General features: G+C 30.6%; 1 protein-coding gene and 1 pseudogene across 1 annotated transcript; both read left to right on the forward strand.

Moving 5' to 3' along the window:
- The first annotated feature begins 585 nt into the window (after window positions 1–585).
- On the forward strand, window positions 586–1,754 carry LOC140814389 (endochitinase At2g43590-like; annotated as a pseudogene).
- Window positions 1,755–3,333: 1,579 nt separating this feature from the next.
- On the forward strand, window positions 3,334–4,254 carry LOC140815632 (uncharacterized). Its single transcript, XM_073174709.1, has one exon. It carries the CDS (start codon window positions 3,334–3,336, stop codon window positions 4,252–4,254), a length of 921 nt encoding a protein of 306 aa, XP_073030810.1.
- The last annotated feature ends 9,251 nt before the right edge of the window (window positions 4,255–13,505 follow it).

Consider the following 13,505-nt stretch of genomic DNA (forward strand, 5'->3'; position numbering starts at 1 on the left):
GTAATTCTGAGTCATGATGTTTTCGAATGTATAATTGAAGAACGACGTCGATGTCGCACACGTCTTGGTCTCGGGGCGTGACATACAACATATGAAACTATATATACATATATATAATCCCCTCTCAAAAAATGTCAATTTCATATTATAATAGTAGTGGGTCTCATGTGAGATCGTATCACGGATCATAATCTGTGAGACGGGTCAACCCTACTCATATTCACAATAAAAAACAATACTCTTACCATAAAAAGTAATATTTTTTCATGGGTGACACAAATAAGATATCCGTCTCACAAATATGACACGTGTTACCATCTCACACAAGTTTTCGCCGTAGATACGTAGCAAAGTTGTATTCGTTAATATTTTTGTACAGATAGAAATGAAATAAACATGGGCAGCACACACCGACACACAATGGCTACAAAGATACACACGACGTGGATAAATGAAATAGCATGGCAACTAATTACTATAAATACCACACATCCCCCTCCAGCATGGCAACTAATTACTATAATTACTATAAATACCACACTAATTACTATAAACTCATCATTTAGTCTCTAGCTCCTATCAATATTTCTTCCTACCAAAATGGTCATCACCACAAAAAAGAGTTCTTGTGTCACATTTTGCACCCTTGTAGCCATAGTTCTCGCACTTTCCGGGGAGACAGCTTTCGGCCAAAACTGCGGTTGCGCACCCAACTTGTGCTGTAGCAAGTGGGGTTATTGTGGTTTGGGCGACCTTTATTGTGGCGAAGGATGTCAATCTGGCCCATGCTATGACGAACCGACGCGGAATATCTCGGTTGCTGACATAGTGACCGATGCATTTTTCAATAGGATCATCGCTAACAATGCTGGTGACAACTGCCCCGGGAAAGAGTTCTACTCTCGAACGGCCTTTCTCGAGTCTCTTGATCCCTATAAAAAGTTCGCTTCGGGGTCGAACGACGTTGCTAAGCGTGAGATTGCTGCATTCTTCGCACATGTCACCCACGAGACTGGAAGTAAGTTCATATATGCATACTGATTGCAAAATTCCTGTATAATTAATTATTTGGTTAAAAGTACTTTCAAGCGATCAATTTTGTCCGATGCAGGTCTGTGCTATATAGAGGAAATTAATGGGGAATCTTACGACTATTGTGACAAGGGTAATACACAGTATCCATGTGTGCCTGGCAAGAAGTACTTCGGACGAGGTCCCATTCAACTTTCATGGAACTATAATTACGGGGCAGCGGGCCAAAGCATCGGGCCGGGTTCGATGGACTAGACTTCCCCGATATCGTGGCCCGTTATATCTTTCGAGACGGCCCTTTGGTTTTGGATGAACAATAATTGTCATAATGCAATAACATCAGGGCAGGGATTCGGGGCGACTATTCGAGCCATTAACGGTATGGAATGTGATGGAGGAAATCAGGACACCGTTAATTCTCGTGTTAAGTATTTTACAAACTATTGTAGTCAGTTTGGAGTTGAGCCTGGTGCCAATCTATATTGCTAATCCCCTGGGAAAATAATAATAAATGAAATAAGTCAACATCGTATTTGACAATCCATTTGGTTTCTTTCATAAATTTAATTATATATGATGAGTTTGTGATGTTATTTCAAATTCATCGATCAAATCCTAAACCCCGAAATCTATTTTGAAAACTATGTTTATCCATAGCAGGTGGGGAAAAAGGCAGCGTAAAATTCGATCCATGGATGTTTAATCATAGCTGCTCATAGTGTAGTAACATTTATAATATTTTTATATTTCAAGATTTAATTTTGCAGAGAATAAAATTATTTTGTATGTTAAAAATAAAAACATATATATACATTCTTACATACTAATTCTATGACAAAATTAATTATTAACCCAATCAAAATAGGTAAAAAAATAAGATATTATTATTAATCCCTGTTATTTCATTAGAATTGCAACATAATCCCAATAACTTGTTGAAAAAATTACCCCAACGATTTGTACACCATCGGAATAGTATAGCTGTCATATCAGAGGCACAATTTGTAATTTAATATCTTGTAAATATAACCATTTTTTAAAAACAGATAAAATATATTTTTGAGTGATGCTAAGGTACATCAAGTATATGTACATCAACTCTTACACTCATCTGTTATCTGTAATATAAATTATCTTGTTAAATCAAACAATTACAAGTCATTTTTCTTAGTCATTGTGTAGCGAAAAAACACATTCGCACTCACGACGGGATTTACGCTCCAAGGCCTTGAGTGTATTAAACTATTTTTGTGTAGACCTCACCAGAGTCTTCCTAAAAACTCTACACTTGATGACAACGGAATATCGATGTAGTAGAGTCGCACTTTCAAATCTTCTTTAAATGTTCTTCAGAGTTGTGCTCCCATCTTACTCTCCAATGTCTGGCCGCCTGAAACTTTGAGGCAAGTCATCGTCCAAAATTTCTGATATGAACGGGCTTTCTTTCGATGGACACATATTCGATTGATTGTGGTGCAATGATATTCTCCCCTCTCATGGGCTGAGGGTTCTCATAATCTGCATGACTTTGTTGCTCCTCGCGGTCCATAACTTCATTGTTGAATGCCTCATGTTCACCCCCCACCGGTCCCGCATTTTTCTTGATGAATTTTTCCACAGTGATGAACTGGGTCAGCTGTTCCAAGTCTAACCTGAGCATACTCACTCTGTTTTTCTATCCTCAAACTTTTAGTACGCGTCTTCTTTGTCCCCTTTCCCTTCTTGCAGTCATCTCTACGTCTTGCTCAGACTTCCCACAGACGAGGTGTAACACCCTTCTTCTATAATTGACATGATTAATGATACATATATTCATAATCAAAATAGGGTTTGAATGATATACCTATATTATGAAGCAATTCAAACAAAGGGTATCAATTTGACGGTTTATAAAAATTTTGACATGATATCCCTACATTTTGTATAAGCCAAAAACTCAAGCAATGACATCTATACATACGTATAATCATATTTTCATATACAAACATACACCGTATCGTTATACATATAGTCATAAATGTCGTGAAACTTGTTTCAAACCCTGACATAAAATCAACTATAATACATATGCGGAAGCTATACAATAAGACGTCCAGGTTCTTGTCGAGGTAAGGCACGTCACAAGCATCCATTGGCGAACCTTCATCCTATGCATCTTCATTACCTGATCCTGTAATACATGAGCTACGTGAGTTTATAAAACTCAATAAGTATGCACTTATACGTATCAATATGCATCGAAGATATCAAGATGCCATGACTTTGGTATAAACATATGGAAAACTAGATATAATACTTACAATGACATGCAATCCAAATTGGAATGAGATAAAAAAAAATCAACTACTTCCTGGGAAATCACCTCAAGACCGTCCAGATTTGATTACAAGGATATTTCGGTCAAAATTTGAGGAGTTTAAGAAAGACATTGTGGATAGAGGGGTTTTAGGTAAGGTCTACTCTTATTCGTACGTCATCGAATATCAAAAAAGAGGGCTTCCTCATGTTCATATGTTAGTCATATTTGAAAACAATGACAAGTTGTGTACTCCTGATCACTATGACTCAATTGTACGTGCTGAAATACCTTTACAAACAGAAGAACCCAATCTACACAAAGCAGTTTTCCACCATATGATACATGGGCCATGTGGATCAATCAATCATAATTGTCTATGCATGGTAAGTGGTAAATGTAAGAAGAAATTTCCAAAGCCATTTGTGGAATACACATCTCGAGGAAATGATTCATACCATGTGTATCGAAGACGTGAAGGTGGCCAAGTATCAATTCTAAACAATGACGATGTTTTCATTGATAATGGTTGGGTTGTCCCGTACAAGCCGTGGCTTTTGTTAAAATATGATTGTCATAATGTTGAACTATGTGGATGGATTAATTGTGTCAAGTACATGCATAAAGGTCCTGATCGAGTCGCACTAGAGTTACGAAGTAGGCAAAATTGTGCTGAAATCGAACAATATGTGGATGAAAGGTGGATTTGTGTGCCTGAAGCATTGTGGCGAATTTACTCATTTGAGTTCAGTAGGATGTATCCTTTAGTCATTAGGTTACAACTACATACACCAAACCAACATTTGATTTATTTTGACTGCCAACAACACGTAAGTGATCTGCTTGCAGATGATGAAAACTCAAAGACTATGCTTACAGAATTTTTCAAAATGAATTGTGATCCTGACTTGATATGTGCAAAATGAACTTCTTAAACTATGGTGACAATTTCAACATGAGGAATACCAATATGGACGATGGAATCAGCCTTACAATGATCCTACTGTGGTAATACATATCTATTTTGATAAGTAATATATATAAAATTTTGTCTTGGGAATTTGACGTTAAAAGACCTTGTTTGCTGTCACTTCACTCAGATATCATATCTCTACATTTAATTATTGCACACATTTAGGGGGAACTTTATGTGAAATCCTATGATATTCTGATTGCATGACCAAAAACAGAAGGCGGTTTGTCTCTTCGGATAAAACAACGTGTGTACTGGTTTTATCAAAAGCATTGAACTTATGACAATACTTTGAAACTTCCAGTAGACGTCATCATAAAAAGACAAATCTACTTCTGATTTTCCTCAACAACCAATTGGACAGCCCGCGCTATTTTCAAAATAATTTGATTTCGTATCTCTGACACGATCTGCAAAAACTTTCAAAATTCCAACCGTAAACATACTGACACGTGTCCTTGTGTTTACCCTGACGGCTGTACATTTCTTATATATATGATATACTTATTGTATCTTGTTTTCTTTACGATTCCAGACTTTCTGATATCCTACTACTGCTTTCACGCAAAATTCTCTAAACTGTTTAATTCATCTTTGATCAGAAAAATGGTCGGAGCTTATGTCTTGAATGCTTATCAAGTTAACTTTGCTTCAGTTCTCAAAATTAAAGATGAGAATCTTGTTCAGATGTTCAAAGCCATTGACAAGAACCTCTAGAAAATTATCCAAAGGCTCTTTACTAAGACCATTCTTAATGAATAAAATTTTATCTTCTCTATTCATTGATGTCATTCCAACATTTTTGCATTTCCCTTTATAAGTCCACCTTGTACATTTATAACATCCACCTATACGTTCAGCTCTTCGCTTTTTGGCATATATGCTTTTACCAAATCCTGGTATATGTCTTATTATTATTTCACTTGCTTCCCCTTCCAATCGGACTTTTGCTTCAATTATCAAACGGAGATCACTCGGTATGCCATATGACATCATCAACCTTAGTCGCTCACATCTAGCTTTATAAATTTTTTTCAACGCATTATCATGTAAACAAGCAAAATATTTACGAAGAATCATAATACACGCATCCATATTATTATTATTATATATATTTCAATTATTTTGGGAAAACTGAAGAAACCGACTTAGACAGTCACGGAGTACCGTTATCCGCCACTTAACCGGGAAATGAACTAGAATTTGCAAAAACAAAATGAAAACATCAAACAACTATTGTGGATCATATAAAGGCATAAACTCATCATTAAGAATTTCATTTTCTATAAAAAGGCTTAAGTCTTTGCCCATTAACTTTAAACACATCATTATTTTTGAGATTTTCAATATCAACAGCACCATGAGGATAAACAAATTTAACTATAAATGGTCCTGACCACCTCGATCTTAATTTTTTTGGAAATAAATGCAAACGAGAATTATAAAGTAAAACTTTTTGTCCAATTTCAAATGACTTTCACATTATATTTTTATCATGAAAGGCTTTAGTTTTATCTTTATAAATCTTTGAATTTTCATATGCATCATTTCTTAATTCTTCAAGTTCATTTAATTGCAGTTTTCTTAATTTAGATGCATCATCTAGTTTAATATTAAATGCTTTAATTACCCAATAAGCTTTATGTTCAAGTTCAACCGGTAAATGACAATGCTTACCAAAAACTAACCTATATGGTGACATCCCTAATGATGTTTTAAATGCAGTTCTATATGCCCATAATGCATCAGTTAATCTTAAAGACCAATCATTTCGATTTGGATTAACTGTTTTTTCTAAAATTTGTTTTATTTCTCTATTTGCAAGTTCAACTTCACCATTGCTTTGAGGATGATATGGAGTAGAAACTTTATGTGTAATGCCATATTTTCTTAACAAAGAAGAAAATGATTTATTTATAAAATGACTCCCCCATCACTAATTATTGCTCTAGGTATTCCAAATCGGCTAAAAATATTTTCTTTTAAAAATTTTATAACTTTATGATCATTAGTTCTACATGCAATTGCTTCAATCCATTTTAAAACATAATCAACAGCGACTAAAATGTAGGTAAATCCAAAAGATAATGGAAATGGACCTATAAAATCTATCCCCCAACTATTAAATATTTCAATAATTATGATTGGATTTAAAGGCATCATGTTTCTTTTTGAAATTGATCCCATCTTCTGACAGTTTTCACAAGATTTGCAAAATAAATGCGTATCTTTGAATAAAGACGGCCAATAAAATCCACATTGTAAGATTTTTGTAGCTGTTTTATTGGATGAAAAATGACATCCACATGCTTCAGAATGACAAAATTTAATAACATTACTTACTTCATTGTCGGGTATGCATCGTCGAAAATTTGGTCAGTACAATACTTAAACAAGTAAGGATCATCCCAATAAAATTTTTTAACTTCTATCAAGAATTTATTCTTATCCTGTGAATTCCAATGAGAATGCATTTTATTTGTCAAAAGAAAATTTACAATGTTAGCAAACCATGGCAAAATAGTAGCATAAAACAACTGATCATCTGGAAAATTTTCATTTATTGGTATTTCATTATGAGTTGATTCAGTCATTATTCTAGATAAATGACCGGCTACGACATTTTTTTTCCTTTTTTATCTTTAATTATAATATCAAATTTTTGTAACAATAAGATCCATCGTATTAATCTTGGCTTAGCATCTTGTTTATTTGATAAATATTTTACGACAGAATGATCAGTGTAAACAATAGTAGTAGAACCAATTAAATAAGATCGAAACTTATCTAATGAAAATACTACTAAAAGTAATTCTTTTTCAGTAGTTGAATAATTTATTTGAGTACTATTTAATGTTCTACTAGCATAATAAATTGCATAAGGTTTTTCTTCTTTTCTTTGTCCTAACACAGCTCCTATAGAATAATCACTTGCATCACACATTAATTCAAATGGTAAAGACCAATCTGGAGGTTGTAAAATAGGTGATGTAATTAAAAGATTAATTATTTGTTTAAAAGAATTCTCACATTTCTGAGTCCATTCAAATTGTGCATATTTTGTTAAAAGAATTGAAATTGGTTTAGATATTATGCTGAAATTTTTTATAAACCTTCTATAAAATCCCGCATGACCCAAGAATGATCGAACTTCCTTAACTGTTTTTGGGGATGTTAAATTAGCAATAACATCAACTTTGGCTTTATCAACTTCAATTCCTTTTTCAGATATCACATGTCCTAAAACAATCCCAGATTTAACCATATAATGACATTTTTCCCAATTTAAAACAAGATTTTTTTCTTCACATCTTTTTAATACTTCTTCTAGGTTTTTAAGACAATTTTCAAATAAGTTTCCAAAAACAGTTATATCATCCATAAAAACTTCTACAAATTCTTCAATCATATCACTGAAAATGCTTAACATGCATCTTTGAAAAGTAGCCGGAGCTTTACATAAACTAAATGGCATTCTTTTAAATGCAAAAGTTCCAAAAGGGCAAGTGAAAGTAGTTTTTTCTTGATCTTCTAATGATATAGGTATTTGATAATACCCCGAATACCCATCAAGAAAACAATAATAAGAATTACCTGCTACTTTTTCTAGAATTTGATCTAAAAATGGTAGTGGGAAATGATCTATTCTAGTTGCATCATTTAATTTTCTATAATCAATACACATACGCCAACTAGATGGAATCCTAGCTTGTAATAATTCTCCCTTTTCATTTTTTATAACAGTGATGCCTGACTTTTTAGGTACTACTTTTGTTGGACTTACCCATTTACTATCTGAGATTGGATAGATAATTCCATCATCTAATAGTTTTAATACTTCATTTTTAACAACTTCCTTCATATGTGGATTTAACCTTCTTTGTGGTTGTTGATATGTTTTAGCATTTTCTTTCAAGTGAATTCTATGTGTGCAAATTAAAGGATTTATACCTTTTATATCTTTCAAAGTCCATCCAATTGCATTTTTATATTTTTTAAGTAATCTAATTAAATCTTCTTCTTGATTTGGTAAAAGAGTGGAAGAAATTACAACAGGGAATGTTTTATTTTCACCAAGAAATACATACTTCAATTCTAATGGTAAAGCTTTTAATTCATGTTTTCTGTTATCATCTTTTTTAAAATTATCTTCAGACTCCAAACTTTCCATTGAAAAAACTTCAGATTGTTGATTTAAGTTTTCTTCTTGTATATTTTGTTCCATAATTGTTTCTATTTCATTATCATATTCATTTTTATTAATACTTGGTTGTTTACATAAATTGAACACATTAAGTTCTAGAGTCATATTTCCAAAAGACAATTTCATTATTCCATTTCGACAATTAATTAAAGCATTTGAAGTTGCTAGAAATGGTCGTCCCAATATTACTGGAATTTCATTATGTACTTCTACTGGTTGTGTATCCAAAACAATAAAATCTACAGGATATATGAATTTATCAACTTGAACCAACACATCTTCTACAATACCTCTAGGTATTTTGATTGACCTATCAGCTAGTAAGAGAGTAACAGAAGTGAGTTTTAATTCTCCTAAATTAAGTTTTTCATAAACTGAATAAGGATGTAAATTCACGCTTGCTCCTAAATCTAACAAAGCTTTTTTAATTTTATTTTCTCCAATAATACATGAAATTGTTGGACAACCAGGATCTTTATATTTTAAACTAGAATTATTTTGTAGAATATAACTTACTTGTTCAGCCAAGAATGTTTTCTTCTTCACATGCAATTTTCTCTTCACAGTACGTAAGTCTTTTAGAAATTTTGCATATGAAGGTACTTGTTTAATAGCATCTAATAATTGAATATTTATTTTAACTTGTTTAAAAACTTCATAGATATCAGAATCGTTCTTTTGTTTTTTATGATTTGCATGAGGAAACGGGGGAGGTTTATTTGACTCATTTACTATTCCAGATGATTTATCATTTGCTATCTTATTCTTAGAATGTAAGGTATCATCGTTTTCAGAAGTATCAGGATTAACATCCTTACTCTTTGAATTTAAATGATCTTTGTTTTCATTGCTATATGGATCATTAACTATTTTACCACTTCTAAGGGTAATAACAGATTTAATTTGATCCATTTTATTTAATTCTTGATTTTGATTTTTATGATTAGGTTGAGGTTAAGATGGAAATTTTCTTTTTTCATGAATATTAAATGCAGATGCAAATTTTGCAAGAGTTTCTTTCAAATCACTCATAGATTGACTGTTTTGAATATTGATAGACTCTTGCTTTTGGATAAATGCATGAATTACGTCTTCAAAATTTTTTCTTGGAGGTGTAACATAAGGAATATAACCTTGATGATTTTGGTTATTTTGAAAATGTTGCTGTGAAGGTTGAGTATTATTATCATTCCTGCAACTAAAATTAGGATGATTTTTTCATCCAAGATTATATGATGGCGAAAAAGGATCTAATAATGGTTTTTTATAATTGTTAACATAATTTACTTGTTCATGGAGACATTCTTTAAATGAAGGTAATTTTGGACAATCTTTTGTAGAATGATCATGTGTATCACATATATGACAAACAATTTCTTGAATACTTTTTAATTGACCACTCTTTTTCATTTCTAATGACTCAATTTTTCTTGCTAAAGATGCAAGTTTAGCTTGAATATCTATATCGTCTTTAAGATTATAGATACCACCACCATTTGTTGAATTATTGACTTTAGTTGTTGGTGGTTCTATTGTGCCTATATTATCCCAATTTTGAGCATTTTCTGCTAATGAATCCAAATACTCCATAGCTTCATTTGAGTTTTTATCTTCAAAAGTTTCATTACACATAAATTCTATCATTTGCCTATCTTTAGGTATTAGACCTTCATAAAAGTGAGAAACTATTCTCCATGTTTCAAAACCATGATGTAGGCATGTATTAAGTAATTCTTTATATCTATCCCAACATTGATAAAATGTTTCTCCTTGTTTTTGAGAAAAAGTTGTAATTTGTCTTTTAAAAGAGTTTGTTCTATGGGAAGGGAAAAACTTTTTGAGAAATTGTTGTTGCATTTCTTCCCATGATCTTATTGAACTTGATCTCAAATTTTGTAGCCATGTTTTAGTTTTATCTTTTAAAGAAAAAGGGAAAAGCTTTAATCGAACTATATCCATGCTACAATTTTGATCATTATAAGTGTTACAAACTTCCTCAAATTCTCTTATATGTAAATATGGATTTTCATAATCTAAGCCATGAAAATTTGGTAAAAGTTGAATAATTTGAAGTTTAAAGTTGAAATTAGATGCATCAGGAGGAAAAACTAAACAAGATGGAGCACTAGTTCTAATAGGGTTCATATGGTGCCTAAGTGTTCTTAATTGATCATGTTCTTGATTATTATTATTATTATCATTATCTTGATTATTAAAATTATCATACATGTTTAAATTATTTTTTAATACTCGAATAAGTCTACCACTTTTTTTACGACTCCAAACACTCATACAAATAAAAACAACACAATACTTATAAATAAAACATAGATAAAAAATTTAAACTTAATTTATACCTCCCCGGCAACAGCGCCAAAAACTTGCTACTACTTAAATTATAATTCACCCAAGTGTAGGTTGTCTGCAAGTAATATATTTCGTAAGTACGAGATCGATCCACAAAGAGGTTGTTTTAAGTTTAAATTTATTAATTTATAAATTACCAAATGCAAGAATGAATTTTACAAATTATAAATTTGTCAAGGCTCAAAGATTTATTCTTGGTTTATGTAATATTGTTTAACAAAAAGTAAAACAAAGAAAACCACCATAAATAATGGTTCCAAGAAAATTAAATATTTAAACACACACATAATATAATATAGTTCCCACTATAGAAAATACCGAATTAATCGATATTTTATATATGGTACCTATGATTATATATATAAGTATATAAATATATAATTGCATAAAGTAAATGTTAATTAAATCATTATATTTCATTTAGAACAACCGGCAGAGCCACGTTATTGCCTAAATGAAAAATATGACTTAATAAGTTAGTTGCGGTAAAGTAAAAGTTAGTTGCAGTAAAGTAAAAGTTAGATGCGAAAAAATAAAAGTTAGTTGCGGGAAAGTAAAAGTTAGTTGCAGGAAAGTAAAAGTTAGATGCGAAAAATAAAAATTAGTTGCGATAAAGTAAATGTTAGATTGTTAGATGTTAGTATTAAATCATAATATTTCATTTAGAACAACCGGCAGAGCCACGCTATCGTCTAAATGAAATATATGATATAATTATATATATATATATATATATATATATATATATATATATATATATATATATATATATATATATATATATATATATATATATATATATATACAAAAATGATGTACTTCCGTGGGCACCGTTTAGTTGGCGCCCACATGGCTCTTATTTTTTTCTTTCTCCAAAATTTCGTCATATCTTCTTTTTAATCGCCTAAAAATAAGGCTCTTCTAAACTCTAATACCCTTTTTAATCGCCTAAAAATAAGGCTCTTCTAAACTCTAATACCTTATTTTAAAGCAATTAACTAAAATAAAAAAATCAACAGTTTTTTCAAAAAATATTATTCAAATACAATTTTTATCATGAATTTAGGATGATGAATCTGGAACTTTAAGTCTTTTACAAAAAGATTTATATATATTAAAAAATACAATTAGGCTTTAAATATAATTTATTTAATTAAATTAATAAATACACGCACATATAATAATTGTAAGGAAAATGATTGCATTTACTGTATTCATAATGGCCACGTGAATTATATACACAAAATTCTTAATTAATGTTTTTCTTTCAATTTTATCCATCTATCAATATATAAATAACATAACCATAGTTGATAAAAAATAAAACAACAATTAAATTAAGAAAGCTCATCACAAAAAGCTTTTAAAAACAACATCCTTATTAATTAAAGCTGTTAAAAAATAAGCAAACAACCCAATTAATCAATAGAATAGAAAAACAATTCTGAAAACCAAATAACTAAACAAATGCCAAATAATAAAGAACTTATACATCTCATCGTTGGAATTGAATGAAAAAATGCACAAAAAATAACTAGTCATCTACAACATGACACATAAATGAATTTCATTCATCCAAACGTATTCCATTTGTCCACATGTTTTTAGAACCTGCAATAATAAAGACAATTATAAAAGTCAATCTTTTAATGAGAAACTTTTGTTTAAAAAAGATGAAGCATTTCAAGTACCAGACATCGATGCAAAATCTTCTTCATTTGTGTTGTCATCATTGTTATGATGATTATCTACAGTTGACATGGTAAATGATAAATAGTCATATTTACAAAAAAATAATGAGATTAATTGGTTTGTAAAAATATTATAAAACAAACACAAAATTAATCAACGTATACCTGTCATGCAAATTTGGACAGTTGCGCTTGTCATGTGACACACCTCGATGACCGTATCCACGACATATCCTAGTCTTTTGTGATGAGCTTTCTTAATCTAATTGTTGTTTTATTTTCTTTCAACTATGATTATGTTATTTATATATTGATAGATGGATAAAACTGAAAGAAAAACATTAATTAAGAATTTTGTGTATATAAGTCACGTTGCCATTATGAATACAGTAAATGCAATCATTTTCCTTACAATTATTATTATATGTGCGTGTATTTATTAATTTAATTAAATAAATTATATTTAAAGCCTAATTGTATTTTTTAATATATATAAATCGTTTTGTAAAAGACTCAAAGTTCCAGATTCATCATCCTAAATTCATGATAAAAATTGTATTTGAATAATATTTTTTGAAAAAACTGTTGATTTTTTTATTTTAGTTAATTGCTTTAAAATAGGGTATTAGAGTTTAGAAGAGTCTTATTTTTAGGCGATTAAAAAGAATATATGACGAAATTTTGGAGAAAGAAAAAAATAAGAGACATGTGGACGCCAACTAAGCGGTGCCCACGAAAGTACACACCAAAGGTGTGTAGGATATCATTTTTGTATATATATATATATATATATATATATATATATATATATATATATATATATATATATATATATATATAATAACAATAATAATATTTGATGAAATATTTATTGTACCAAAATTAAACAACAAATCAAGATAACCACTTCAATGGTATCAAGCATTTGATGTAAATTGATAA

The sequence above is a fragment of the Primulina eburnea genome, chromosome 15, assembly GCF_022965805.1.
Source record: "Primulina eburnea isolate SZY01 chromosome 15, ASM2296580v1, whole genome shotgun sequence".
NCBI classification, from domain to species: Eukaryota; Viridiplantae; Streptophyta; class Magnoliopsida; order Lamiales; family Gesneriaceae; genus Primulina; species Primulina eburnea.